The sequence below is a fragment of the Cydia pomonella genome, chromosome 11, assembly GCF_033807575.1.
Source record: "Cydia pomonella isolate Wapato2018A chromosome 11, ilCydPomo1, whole genome shotgun sequence".
NCBI lineage: Eukaryota > Metazoa > Arthropoda > Insecta > Lepidoptera > Tortricidae > Cydia > Cydia pomonella.
In genome coordinates, this window is record NC_084713.1 from 12809392 (window position 1) to 12824466 (window position 15075).

Below are 15075 nucleotides of genomic sequence, written 5' to 3' on the forward strand. Positions count from 1 at the left end.
GAAATACAAACTCAAGGGACAGCCACATTGTACCCAATATACCTACTAGTACCTATATTATACTAAAAATACAATCCGACTTTAGAGATAAGGCGCTTTTGCGAGTCAACGGCCCTTTCAACCTTTTGAATACATTAATTGGAATACGTTTCAAGTGGGTGAGAGCCCTTGAATAAATTGTAGTGATTCAATTGAATTTTCTTAGAGAATTTTTGCTTTCTTCATGGGTGTTGATTTTGTGAAAATAATTGAAAGTAGGTATGCTCAGAAAAGGCATCTCACAAATTATGCATTCAAATATTGTGACGCGAAAAGTCAGAATACCTATTTCTCATAGTTGTATTTAGTAGCAATGCAAGCAAATTGGAGTGTAGTGCATTCCAAAATTAGTACTCTCTTAGTTATTAAGTTACAGTTCTTATCAAATTCTTGTATCTCAGTAATCCGTCAATCTTAATTAGATTTCTTGAATTAAATGGTTTTCTTTAGACAAAACAACAATAATGCTGCGTAAAAAGATAACTTTTAATGATAAACCGAAGTTTGTTCGTCAACTGACTTGCTTTTTTGTGTATTAATATGGGTATAATTTATACATACGTTAACAAACTTTTGTTACCACAGTGTCTTTATTAATCACCACCGAGACATCATTAAACAATAACGCCCGTCTGTTTTCTGCGGGGGTCAAAACGTAAAAAAAAAACTTGAAAGATTTTGTCAGGTTTTGCAATCTGTAGAGCTAAGATGGTAGGCTCTTTATCATTTGTCACCATGCCTGTCACGTTCTAACAAGTATGTAAGCGCAAAAGTGACGGACATAGTGACAAGTGATAAAAATGGAACCATGATGTTGAGGCAGATTATTCGTCACACAAAAAATTCGCACGTAATTTGGATTAAATATAATAGTTATTTCTATTTTAACTGCATGCATACAATTAGCTATCAGAAACTTATCTAGTCTTTCTATATTTCTGATATATACTTTTCCACATCTCGTACGCCTCCGGACTAGGAATGCTCGCCATCTCAAAATCGCTGTCTATGTAAAGAAACCTTAGGTTTTCTTTATTACTTGGCAGCCAGCGTACAGGGAGCTCGTTTGTACTAGTAGGTATTGGATCCCTGCAACGTAATAAATATTTAATTATATTTGCGGCGATGTAACGAATAATACCTGCCCTGCAATTAATCGGCATCATCTTTTAGTTATAATTGAATCCTCTTCAACAATATTTACTTTCATTTCATTACTCGCTACAATTTGCACTAGATTTATTGGTCAGTGGTTGTACTCTGCTGTCACGTAGGCACGTATGCTTGCAAAATTGTTTGACTTATGAAATTTTATATCTTATGTTTCTTATTTCCGTCATTTTAAATACAAATCTTGGTGGGCAGTTCCAAAAATTATGTTTTTAAATGGCTGTATTGACTGTCCGTCCGGATCTTAATGTATTTGATTCGTCTCAATAATTTTAAAAGTGACATACGTAAAATCTTAAGTAGCTATGTCAGTGCATGCATTAATTTAGAAGGGTAAGTCATGACTTACCCGTATTTCGCGAAATTTGTCCACATTGTAGTCAGTCATCTGATCATAAGGTTGTCGACTTTATTTATTTTAAACGGCCAAAATACAGCATCGAATAGGTACAAGAGTTCATCTCCATGACATGCACCATCTACTTTATCATAACCTAAAGCAAATTTTAGGTAATTTCTGCTACCCGAGTATTTGAAATAATAATTGTACAACGCAGCGTTGCTTGCACCAACCAAAACTTGTGACTCAATAATACTCGGAATTTCAAAGTGTAGGTGCTTGTACAATTCTGATAAATTCATAACAGTTTTCGTGCTAATAGATTCTTCAAAAAAATAAAAATCTTGTATTTCTTTAGATACCTTTGCAGCTTCTTCATTAGTTTGAAATACTAAATCGCTCGCCATCAAGTATTTCCCATTCCTATAATTAATTGTATCAAGAGTATCGTAGGAAATGAAAAACAGACCTTCTTGATTAGTTGTTCCATGAATAATTGACATATTTGGTGGATTTTTTTTAAGAAGATTGAAAGGATAGTCAGTTATAATAGCTTCAGTACCAGGAAATGTCTTTTCAATGCACGGTAAATGAATTAGTTGAGTATCGAGATATTGTTCTACTGGTTTATCATGAGGTAGTGCAGCTAATTGTTTATATGTCATGCTATTAAAAATACTGTGTAATTCGTACGGGTCTTCAGTGTCATACCCTAATGATTTCAAGACATAATTTGCGACCCATAAGGGTTTTCGTGAAATTGCCCAATGGGCAAGAGCGGAGCCGCTTTGAATGATTGCTCTCTTGACCAGACCATCCAGTTTGCCGCCAGCCATCAGTAGCGATACAGACGTTCCGCCAGCACTAACTCCGAAAACTGTTATGTTATCGCTGTCACCGCCAAAAGCCTTTATATTACTCTTCACCCATCGCAAGGCAGCTAACTGGTCTTTCAGCCCTGCATTACCTGGAGCTTCTTCGATACCCAAGCATAAAAAATCCTAAAACCCCAATTCTGTAGTTAAAGGTTACCAGTATTACGTCATGTTTGAGTAAAAACTTTGGCCCAAGAAAAAATTTTCCTCCATCTCCGAGAAAAAATGCCCCTCCGTGAATGAATACCATAACTGGCAAAGGTTTCATAGCTAAAGCTGGGACGAATACGTTGATCTTGAGACAGTCCTCTGTACCCCTGATGGCGATAAAGTTATTCTGGGGACATGCCGTGGAGTCGTCCGTGGCTTTGAAAATTCCTTTCCATGTTGGCGGTGGAAGTGGAGCCTAGAAAAGCAACACAATTTTGACAAAATCTGCAATCTTAGTGAACCTACAAGATTAGGGACTGGGAGACAAGATTGGTCGGAAATCTGTTTAGTAAGTATCAGAGAACCTAAAGCCAGAAGACTTAATCTTTAACCAAAAGAAACTGACTTCACAAAGCAGTTTGAAATATAATTAAAATGATTTACGCCGACAGTGTAATTAGTGCAACTTTTAACATTTTCAATCAGTCCAAAGATGTAAAATATGGTTGATACGGTGTTCCATTCTCTTCATTAGCAGTTCCATTTCACCAAAGAGCACTGTTTAAATAAATAAATATTATAGGACATTATTACACAAATTGACTAAGTCTCACAGTAAGCTCAATAAGGCTTGTGTTGTGGGTACTTAGACAACGATATATATCATATATAATTATTTATAAATAAATACATAGAAACACCTATGACTCAGGAACAAATATCCGTCCTCATTACACGAATAAATGCCCTTACCAGGATTTGAATCCGGGACCATCGGCTTCATAGGCAGGGTCACTACCCACTAGGCCAAACAGGTCATTTAAGTGCAAATGCTTTATTGGTAGATGTAAATCCAAAAATAGCTAAAAGTATGTTTATAAGACTCGAGATTCCCTAAATTTTGACAAAAATTATAATAATATGGTAGTACTATGGACTTTAAACAAAAAAAAGAACATTTTCCGAATACGAGTATAACAGTAACAACCTCAGAACTACTCGTTACTAGGCCGAAATATAAACTAATAACAACCGAATTGAAAACCTTCTCCTATTGAAAAATTGAAGTCTGTTAAAAACTGGCTATTACGCAGCCTATATAGGTATATATCTTATACCTTTAAACGAGCAATTCTTGTATATATATATATATATATATATATATATATATATATATATATATATATATATATATATTTTCTGTGATCTCGGAAACGGCTCTAACGATTTCGCTGAAATTTGGTATATGGGGGTTTTTGGGGGTACACAATCTATCTAGATTAGTCTTATGTTTGGGAAAACGCGTGTTTTCGAGTTTTCATGCGTTTTTCTTTCGACGCAGAATATGGTCGCTAATTTCGTGTTGCTAGTCACTGTCCGTCTGGTCCAGCGGATTAAGACGCGGACTGCTAAACGAGTGTTACGGGTTCGAATCTCGCCCGGTGACTAACTTTTGTTTTTTTTTTATATGTTCAAGTTTATATATAATTTTTTAATTTTTCTTGTTTTAGACAAGTTTAATTTAGTAAAAAAAATGTAGTTAAGATTATCACCTATACACCACCATATTACAATAAATAGTTATAACCGAGCAAAGCTCGGTCGCCCAGGTACTGGCTATTAAGCAGCCTATATAGGTATACATATATGACGATTGCTTGTATTTTGAATAGTTAATTGTAATAAGAACATATCACAAGGGGTAAAGGAGATATTTCAAAGTACAATTAATTTTACCTTAAACCGTGCACTCTCATTAGTAGTCGCATAAGGTATCCCCAGGTACTCAAATATCAGTCCATCTTCGCTTATCCTTCCGCTCAAAGTCCCTTGTTCGATGGTGATCTCTGGTGCGGGCTGTTCGACAAAGTTCATCGCGACTAGCGTAAACAAAACTACATATTTTCTTGACCGCATTGCACAGAGGGCTTATTTATACTAATCATTAACTAGGTCGCACTTAAGTGTAATTTTTATTTGATAAGTTATCTTTTATGAAATAGATGTTAAGGCTGCTTTTACGTGGTAATAAAATGAATAAACTTTTTACCAAACGGCATAACACAGTATAATATGTTAAATAATGAGTCTCTATACATAAATTATTGTGTCTAAATCGTTGATCGCTGGCTGATGTCACTGAAAACTTATCGCTACTCGCTTATCTTTGGCGGTGGAACAGATGAGCTACTTAATGTATAATAGATATTGTACACTGTACGTTGGTAGGATATATATATAACAATGATTTTTGAATGTCCCTTTGCATTTACCTATCATGTTATATTACAATAAAATATGGAATTTCCTTACTCATGTGTAGGACGCCTATTTAAGAATAGGTAGATAATTATACATTAATTGTATTTGCCCTTTTGGCGGGGTCAGATAACGTATTCAGAACTATTCCGGTATAACAAGTTTAGCAAAATGATTAATTTACACAATTAGACCCTCTAACAATATGATTATTGTGAGGTATATACACACTAATATTTTAGGATGAATCATCGGATCTAATATAGTTAAATTGACATATTTGAGTAAAATGATATGAGGATATTATTCTCTTTATGTTTTCTCGTGTGTAGCGATCAAATAAGGTACTTACCAACCTCTTATATCCCTCTGGGTGTAGCATATCACAATAGTAGATTTTAACTGTACCTAGTCTCGATTCTAACTATAATGGATAATAGGTACGCATTTCTAACGAGATGTTTTAGCACTCGAACGAAGTGAGACCGCCAATAGTTCGAGTCAGAATGTCTGTCCTTTCACCCGCGTTAAACATTCTACTTTTCATTTCGAATACTAGGAAAGTAAAACACACGTATATGTTACAAAATAAATGACTAAGTAAAACTTGTAAGAAGTATTTCTTGAGGATACTTTCAATAAAAATTTAGGGAAAATACGATTATTTATAGAATCAGGAGTTAAATATTTATCAGAATGTAAATTACACAAAAAAAAATACATACATTGCTAATCGTAACAAACTAAAAAAAACATACTTGGAAAGTAAAACATCCTAGGGCCAAAACAATGAGCCACATTCAACAATGCATGAAAAATGAAAAACACCTTGCTATCTCAATCAATCGATGCATTTGCATAGTACTAACAATAAGCCGATCTACATCTAACTTGAGTGGCGTAACATATTTTAGTATCTAAGGCCACACAAATGTTAACCGGTTGGTCACAGATGGATGGTTCACATCGAATGTGGCGTAACACGAGGTACCAAATTCACAAAATAAATGTTTCGTCTCGGTGGCCAATATAGTTAGACTGCATAATGTCATTACTCAAAAAAATAAATCGAATTATATTCGATGTGAATAGCCAATCGTTTGGGTAATAAGGGAATGATGATTTGGGTAAATTTAATATTGACGTGATTTTCTGGAAAAATTGTTCAATTTATGACCTAAAATGTGATAGCGAACTTTTTTTCATTTCAAGTTTCTCATCTCGGTAAACTATAGGTACATTTAGCTAATAGCATGTCGCTGAAATGAAAATCATCTCTTAAAAATATTATCAGTTTCATTGTGGTCTCAATCACATGGGAGAGTAATACATATAAATTTCGTTTATTAAGTGGTTCTAATTTCTTTTGATGAAGTATTTGCCGTTTCATGTTCGTAATAAATGAATATCTGGGGGTGATGTTACAGACAAAAATAAGTGATATAAAATCCTTTACAGTACATATGGGGCTACTTTATAGCACTAGTGCGAGAAGTAGCATATTACGTTACTGTGTCGAACATTTAAAGGGCCATATGTACTGTAAAACGTTGTACGATACATGTGCGAATAGGTAATTCGCAACTCGTGTCGATTTAAAACACTCCCTTCGGTCGTGTTTTAATTTATCGCCACTCGTTTCGAATTTCCTATTTTTCGCACTTGTATCGTAATGTACTATTTTATAGTGAAATTAATAGTTAGGTGTTTGTTTTACAAGGGGGCATAGTTGTTGTTTAACCGCTCGTGCTAATATTGATACCCGAGCAAGCGAAAGATTCTAGAATTAAAGAGAAGGTTCGAGTAGTGGAATCTTGAGCGTTGCAAGGGTTTCAAGGCACAAGGGTGAAACAAACGTTGCCTCCGAGTGAAACACAAAAATTTTCACCACACCAATGCGAGGAAACTACTAACTAAGAAATACCAAAAATATCAAATTAAATCAAAACCAAATGAACGTAATAAAAAAATTATCATTCAAAATAATCATTTTAAAGTCAATTCTAGGTACTGTATGGTAATAAGGTATGTTAATAAGGCAACAACTCAAAATTTGCATCTGATTACTTTGCCCCACATGTGGATAAAATGCAACTTTCTCATAAGTTTTGGAACAATCAAGAGGGCCTTTACCAGTTGGTGTGGTAAAAAGGTACATTAACTGTACTCCAATATTTCGAGTGCAAATTGAAATCCAGTTATACTGGTCCATCAGATATGATTCGCTCGGCAAGCTTGGAGAATAACATCTTAGATAATTGTCAGTATTTGCATACTACTATGACTAATCAACTGCTATACTTGCATGTGTTGGGAGCGCGAGTTAGAAGTTTGGGTTGTAATGTTATTCCAATTTTAATATAGTTTACCTATACTAGTGGTACAACCAAGTGGCTCAGAATAGGGAAGGGTGGTGGTCTCTGGTGTCGGAGTCTCCGACTCGGAGGCTAAAATCCTCTTTGAGACGTTTAACCAGCGTAGTTAGTTATAACTATACTAGAACGAGAAACACTCATGTTGTGAGTTTTAAACACACTTTTGGTGGCTAAAACAACGTTATCTAGTAGGGGCAAGTATTGTACCTGTGGATGATTTTACGTGTGGACACCATTGATATCTTGTAAAATGAAATCCTGAAAACAACGAAACAAATGTATAGCCCATCCAATCTCAAAGATCATGTTCTTACTTGGAACTTGGACTTAGAAAAGCGGAAAGACTATACCTATCCGTTAAATCTGGCAGCAAGTCGGTGTTGCCACACATCAAAAAAATAGCGGATACATTTAATTCGCTGCGGTCAGGATTTTATTTTACAAGATATCAATGGTCTCCACAGGTAAAACCGTCAACAATTACAACATTTGCCTTTACTATATTCAAGACAAAAAATAAGTAGTTATTTAAAAGACGCTTGAAACACAAGTGGTAGTAGATGCGCATTGTCGACTGCTTCAAATTGCCAACAAACGAGGAATTGAAAGATTTCTTACATGATCATATGAATAAATTTAGTGAAATAAAATAGAAACTGAGGTTTTAATATTCTCAACTTTTCTCTATTAGGTTTTAGAGACAAAAACTGCTAATTTTGTATATAATAAGTAACAATTCTAATAAAATAATTCGTACTTGTTGTCTAAGTACGAATTATTGTATTAGAATTATTACTTTTCACTACGCACTACAATAAAGCTCCATTCCGTTTTTTTTTAAATATGAAACATCATGGTTAAGGTTTAGATTCCATTTAATATTGTTACTTATTAGAATATTACAATAATAGTCATAAAAACAAATATTAACCGATGTATAATTCGTGTTATCCACGATGACGTGCAGCAGCGGTATCATGGTCGCATTTTTATCCCCTGTCACTATGACTGTCACTTTCGCACTTACATACTTGTTAGAACGTGACAGGTATGGTGAGAAATGATAAAGAGCCGACCATAATTTAGCCCTACAGATTTGTCAAATCTAACCTTCAATAACATGACAATTTGGTAAAATATTATCCTACAAATGAATATGTAAGTAATTTAAAAGCTATACTAAAAAAAATTGGCAAAACGTATTTCGACAACATAGATTTAAAAATAAATAACCAAATTATACAAGTAAAATAACCAACATCAGTATCATATATATTATATCATGCAATACAGTTCGTGTCATCCACGATGACGCGCAGATTTGTCAAATCTAACCTTTAATAACATGGCAATAACATGCGTCGTCGTGAATGACACTATCTACATATATACGATACAGTTAAATATGATTTGATATCATAAAAATCAGCCTCTTAGCTGATTTATAAGGCCTCAAAGTCATGGCTAGGCCTAAATATGACACTCTGCTCTCCACCTCGCGAAATAAATGCAAACGCAAGACGAACGCTACCTATAAAATCTTTAAGATTATTTCAGTGACTCTTAGTTTGGCAGTTATCAAGGAACAACTTTTGGGTATAAGTGTTACCATTGTGCTTCTGCGTTTTACTTTTAGGTGAAAAAACGGTTAAGTTCTTATATCCCATCACCAGCTATCATTTCTTAGGGGCGGCCTGAAAAAAAAATAAGCCATCAGATGATTGGAGTTGATGCTGATCGGAATGATTGATGGAATATTTAAATTTGAATCATCAAAATTCTAAGGCACTTCTAGCAGACATATAAGCTTCAAATTTAAAATACAACTCGTGTTTAGTGTACAAATCAAGGAAAAACTCAAATATTTTGGAATTTCGGTCCAGTTTTCTAGTTACATCAAATGCATAAATAATTTGTAATCCCCTATAAATGTATAGGATTACAAAGTTACATTTCCAGTGAATGAATCAGTGTACATATATATGTCTTAATTCAAGAAGTAGAAGATACCTGACAGGAAAAAAAGAAGTAGGACTATCTACTCGTACAAAAATACAATTAAAAACTTAACTTGTAAAGAAAAAACAAGTGTCGCAAGTCGCAACTCAGTTCTTCTACCGTAAAAAGTTGTGAGATCCATTTAATAGCAAGTCGGTGAATTTATTCAGTCCCTGCTGGTCCCTTATACCTTCTGTCTGAAGTTATCACGTTATTAGCCAACCTGTGACGGTATCAATATTAAAAATCTTTTATGTTTTAACTCAGTTCCAGTTGCGAGACTTGGTTTTTTTTACAATTTATGTGTTTGATGTCAAGTATTTGTTACTATTATACCAGGAGATAATAAAGAGATATTAAGGATGAGTGACTCACGCTAGACCGACCCTGGCCGGGCCGAGGCGTCCGACATGTCATTTTCCATGACGGCTGATCAGTGATCACGTGGTGCTTTCCATAGGAAACGAAGAGCCGGAAGCCCGGCCTGGCCCCGGCCCGGTCTAGCGTGAGTCACTCATCCTTAATATCTCTCTATTATACAGAAAATGAGGAAATTTGTCAATGTTTCTAGACCAAAACAATATGAGAAAAAAGAATGGATCCCTGAATTATAAGTCGCAAAACCAGTGGCATCCTCTCTCAATGATACTGTTGTTGTTGTTGTCCTAAGGGAGGTGTAAAGGGCTTTCACAAGCTCGCGCCACGCCTTCCTATCACCAGCGACAATTCTGGCCTCGCTCCAGCTCAACCCGACCACTCGTAGCTCACTTATGACGGACCGTGGCCAAGAGTGTACGTGTAGTGTAAATGATAAGGTCTATTTATTTACCCTGGTGTATTCCAATTGCTACCCTCGCATAGCGCCGTTGTCGGTGTCTCTTGTTGACTGAAACAATTCATTAAACATCTACACAAATTCATATTTAAGAACATGTCCATATCATAAAATAATTATTTTAAATTACGTAGCTGCAGCAAAAAAAATAAATTCATTGATTTGCGAACAATTTATTGTTATTTATGTAAAGAACACTCGGTAAACGAATTAATTTTCTGCTATTTTAACGTTCTACATAAATATCGAATAACAGATTTATTGCTATGATTCGGAAAGTCGCACTGAGATATTTTGACAAATATGTGTAGCAATTAATTTATCTGTTTGGGGAAAATCTTACACAGATCGACCTAGCCCCAAACTAAGCAAAGCCATGCTACTAGGGTACTAAGCGACGATACAGATACGTAAATATATAGATAAATACATACTCATTTACACATAAAACACCCATGACTCAGAAATAAATATCTGTATACATCACACAAATAAATGCTCTTAATAATAAATTTATATATTTATTATGTTTAGTAATAGTATTGAAAGCAAAACAATGCGTGAAAACATGATTATCCTCTTCACGTCGGAGAACAGTAAAATTTTCGTTTGAGCTTAACGAATGTAACTTGAGCATTTAAAAAAAAGTTTGCATCTACATCAATTAAGGCATTTTTAATTTTCAATAATTTTCTTTTTTTTTTACAAAGTTTTCAACTGTTTTATAACAACTAACTATTTTTGATAATTAAGGATCTCTTAAAATAATATTTTAACTACCCTCCGCCCGCGACTTCATCCGAGTAGATGTTTCCAAAAAATTAACCCCAATGACTAATGAACACATAAATAAAGTCGTAAAAAATAGAATTAATGGAAAATATGGTACGAAAAGGTTGAATATTTTAAGCATGTCTTAAAGAACTGTGTTCAATTGCCTTTATAGAAATGCTTGAGCCCTTGAGAACTTGTATGCAATATACAGAGTACAATAAATTATTCTTGATCCCTTTAAATGGGGCTTTACTCGCAGTAGCATTTTTCTCTTGGTTTTACCTGTGAGGTTAATACTATATCACTACCTATCGCTAATAAAATAAATGATAGCTTGTAGGGGGGAACAGGCAGAGCAATCATAACTCATAAAAAATAGGTGTGTTATTAAGAATAAAGTGTTGAGAGGATCTACTCGAAGCGTTGTTTCCTTGGCCTTCGAACACCAAGTTACAAAAGTGCATGGCTACTTAATGAATGAATTCCATTCACAATATGTCCATGCCATTTTTCAGTTCACTGTACATACCCTGATCCCAAGGTAGTAAGGTTCAGGGCATCCCGAGCCCTTATTTTCCGTCCGTAGGCTCGCCACAGCTTCACACTGAGTGGAGTCAGGAATGTGCACCAAGTTACACCTAAAAGGAGACCGCAAAACCACCAACCGTGCTGAAAAAAAAAATTTGAAAGATTGTTTAGATTTTATGGCAGGTCATTAACAAATATTTTTTGTATGATAATGTCTTTATTGGAATTGGAATTTAGATAAGTGTAGTAGTCGGCATAATTTAATTTGGGGGGAACTTTTTAACTTTTATTGTTCATTACTATCAATAAAATGCTTATAAAAAAAATAAGAAACCCTCAATTAAACTGATCAACTACTTTTTGTTGTTATTCTATCCTGTCAGCTAGGAATATAGTAGCACAGTTGGTTTCTAGAAGAAATTGAATACTAGTGTTATTGTTTGTTTTACCCTGAAACCTACAGGTACTTTATATATCAAATTATAATCCAGTTGTATTGACTTAACGACAACATTGCCGTCGTAGGTAACACTGATACGGTTTTGATAAACAAAGTAGGAGTTGTACTGCCTGGCAGCATGAAAATTTTGTCTTAAGCTTGGAATGGTTATTTTCTAGGATCCAACTATTTATTTTATTTTTGCCAATTCCTTGTGTTGGATAAAAAACCGCTTCCGTCACGCACTTGAAATATTTAATCTTACTACCAAAAATATATTTTAGCAAAAATGTACGAGTAGTCTTATTTCATTTGTTATTTAGTTCAAATCATTGTGCTACGATGACACAAATGTGTGAAGTCATTGTCACTAATCCTCTGCACGCCGGATAAACAACAGATTATAGGGTGTTATAGGTAAGTATTTTCAAACGAAAATAACGAATAAACGGTTAAACGGATACGGAATAAACGGTTTCGTACCTATTTGTCAAATGTAGGTTAAAACGATAAAATGCTAGTAACACAGTCTAACTTAGTCTTTATACAAATAACCTAGTTTCAGATATTGAAGCCTTTCATACCATTTAGCGTGTGTTCAGTTGCAGTTTCCACCAAAGAGAAATAAGTTAGACTAAGCTAAAATCTGCAAAGCAAGCTTACCTACGAGTTTTAATGAGATCAGCGAATTAAAACAGAAATTCAAATGTTGGATTGGGAATACTTTATTTGAGGCTGAGATCAAGTTCGCCATACATTTACTATGGCGTACTTGATCTTAGTAAAAACGGACAGAGTATACTAACTACCGATATAAATTAGTGTGTATAAGACACAAATTAAAGCAGCATTTTTATCAATGGAATTTGATCTCATAATAAGAGTTCTGAACAGGTACCTAAGTACAGTTCGTGTCATCCACGTTGACGCGCAGATTTGTCAAATCTAACCTTTAATAAAATGACATTACGAGTTAAGGCACGCGTCTTCGTGAATGACACGATCTATATGTATAAACAATACTAAATTGTTACTGATTTTAATCATGTTACCTTCGTTAGGCAGGTACAAATAAATACACGTAACGAAAACGTAGTTTTAATTACCATTTTCTGCGTATTGGCGACGTATATGTTACAGTACTCACGAGTTGTCTAGATATTTTTGACAGCAACAAAATAATAATTCGGAAATATGGTCCCTGTCAGTTAAGTTATTTTTTTGGTGCATGTTTGACGTTATACTTAATTAAGGAAAGTATCTGGGGGCACGGTAGTGCCTCCGCCAAGACGAGCAAAGCGAAGCACAAGAGCACTTCCTACCTTTTCTCGAAGCGCTTCGTCGTATTTTTTGAACCCTCATAACTTTGGTTTGGATTATACCAGATAAACAAAATTCTAGGGTTATAATGCCAATAGTGGACTTATTCAGCATAAAAAAATCAATTGCATGGCTCTCATACTTTAGATTTTATTCATATCTAAAAAAAACACTCACTGATGGTACCATCAAAACCCTTAGGGTACTTCCTGAAGTCCTATGAAGCTGAAATTTGGTACGTAGGATAGTAGTAGTACACAAACAACAAAAAAATTCATAACCTTAATTTTTTTTGCCCCTAAGGGGTTGAAAAGGGGGAGAAAAAGGGCGTTAGGGGGAAAAGGGGTTGAAGTTTGTATGAGGAATCAGTAATAAAAGCAAATGGTATAAAATATGCCCCCAGATAGTATTTCAAGATTTTTAATAGTAAATCACCTCCAACCCTTTAAATTATGGGATGGAAGATTGTTATAAGTAACTTATAAAAAAAGTGAAATCCCTTCAAAAACATTTTCATGTAAAATGTTGCCAAGACGAGACCATATGGCTCGCACTGTTAAAAAGTTATCAGATCTCATGTAGAGCCAAGCTTCTAACTCTACAAGCCCTAACTTCACAAACTTAGTTAAAATATGTGGCTTGCGCGTTTCATCACTACAATAAGTATTGTATAATAATACAAAAATTATAGTGAATACTTTTTTCACCTTACGCCCATGTGGCGGTAGCGAAACTGCCAAGCCACATATTTTGACTAAGGTGTAGAGTTAGTGAAGTTAGGGCTCGTAGAGTTAGAAGCTTGGCTCTTCATGAGATCTGATACCTAACTTTTTGACAGTCTCGTCTTGGCAACAGTTTACATGATTTTTTTTTTATTTTTTTTTTATTTTTTTTTTATTTTTTTAGGATCACCAACAGACAATACATCAGAGAAAAAATAATCTGTAGCTTACATAACATTAAGGGTAGATGTTTGTCCAATTATAGGTAACCACAGCTTATTCCAGTATCTTAGGATAAACAATATAAGTACAGTAAGACATTTAGACTTAAGCTATTAATAAATAAAATTTAACTAAAATTTTAACAAACTTCAAAAGAATACTTAGCAGGAAATTATGTTAATTGAATTAATTAAGGTGGTTCGACTAGGTTACCCAAAGCTTAAACCTCACTAGATGGCGCCACAATTGCAAAATTTGAGTTTTAATTTTTTTGTGGAGTAGTCTTGGTATTTCTATACTGTAAATTATGTTTAGCGCACTCTTTAAATAAATATTGAACTATTAAAACAAACATTGAACACTTCATTGTACAAAAACTACCCCTTAATGTCGACAGAATGTTTCTTGACTCTATTTCTAAGTATCACTCACACATTCAAACAGTCATACTGGAATCCTTGTAGTAGACAATTTGGCACAGCGTGAGTAGGCTTCAATAGCGTTGCGGTATGTACGTGGAAATACATGCAAGAGGATGTGGGTTCGAGACTCATTAATTTTTTTTTTCTTATTAGTATTATCAAGTACCTATTATTAATAAATTATTTTATGAGAAATATGAGCGTTTTTCCATAAAAATATTAAAAATCTGATTCTCACACATCATGATATTTTTGGGTTCTTCCAACTCAGAATCACTAGCATAATCAATCCTCGTGCTATAAAAACCCGAAAATTTGTATTGAAATTTTAGTTTTACACTGAACTTTCTTGCATACTAAAATGTGACGTAATGGTATGGATATTTTAGGATATCTTTTTTTAATGCTAGGGTGGAGAAGATTCTAAGTAGAATGAACCTAAGAAAGTCCAAACTTGTAAGTCAGATTTTCCGGTATTTTTTTCAAAAAAAAACGCTGTTTTGTTCTAAAATTAAAGCAATCCCTTACTGCCCAGCCTTTAAAAAAGTAGGTACTATTTTACAGTAGAATTAAAACATTTTTTTACGATACATTAAATTAAATTAAA

The 15075-nt window shown here is 34.3% G+C and overlaps 1 protein-coding gene, 1 long non-coding RNA gene and 1 pseudogene across 2 annotated transcripts in view; 1 reads left to right on the forward strand and 2 right to left on the reverse strand.

Annotated features, from left to right (window-relative positions):
- LOC133522882 (uncharacterized) overlaps positions 1–15075 on the forward strand; it is a 212076-nt gene that overhangs the window by 15319 nt on the left and 181682 nt on the right. The window lies entirely within an intron of this gene.
- LOC133522863 (esterase FE4-like) lies at positions 505–6792 on the reverse strand (annotated as a pseudogene).
- The window catches only part of LOC133522861 (prominin-1-A), a 37530-nt gene continuing 30852 nt past the window's right edge, over positions 8398–15075 (reverse strand). Inside the window, exons 16-18 of the mRNA XM_061858323.1 lie at positions 11345–11484; positions 10036–10092; positions 8398–8902 (exon numbers count right to left, since the gene is read on the reverse strand). Coding sequence (XP_061714307.1) covers positions 8875–8902; positions 10036–10092; positions 11345–11484 — 225 coding nt within the window. The 3' untranslated portion in view covers positions 8398–8874. The remainder of the gene's footprint in view (positions 8903–10035; positions 10093–11344; positions 11485–15075) is intronic.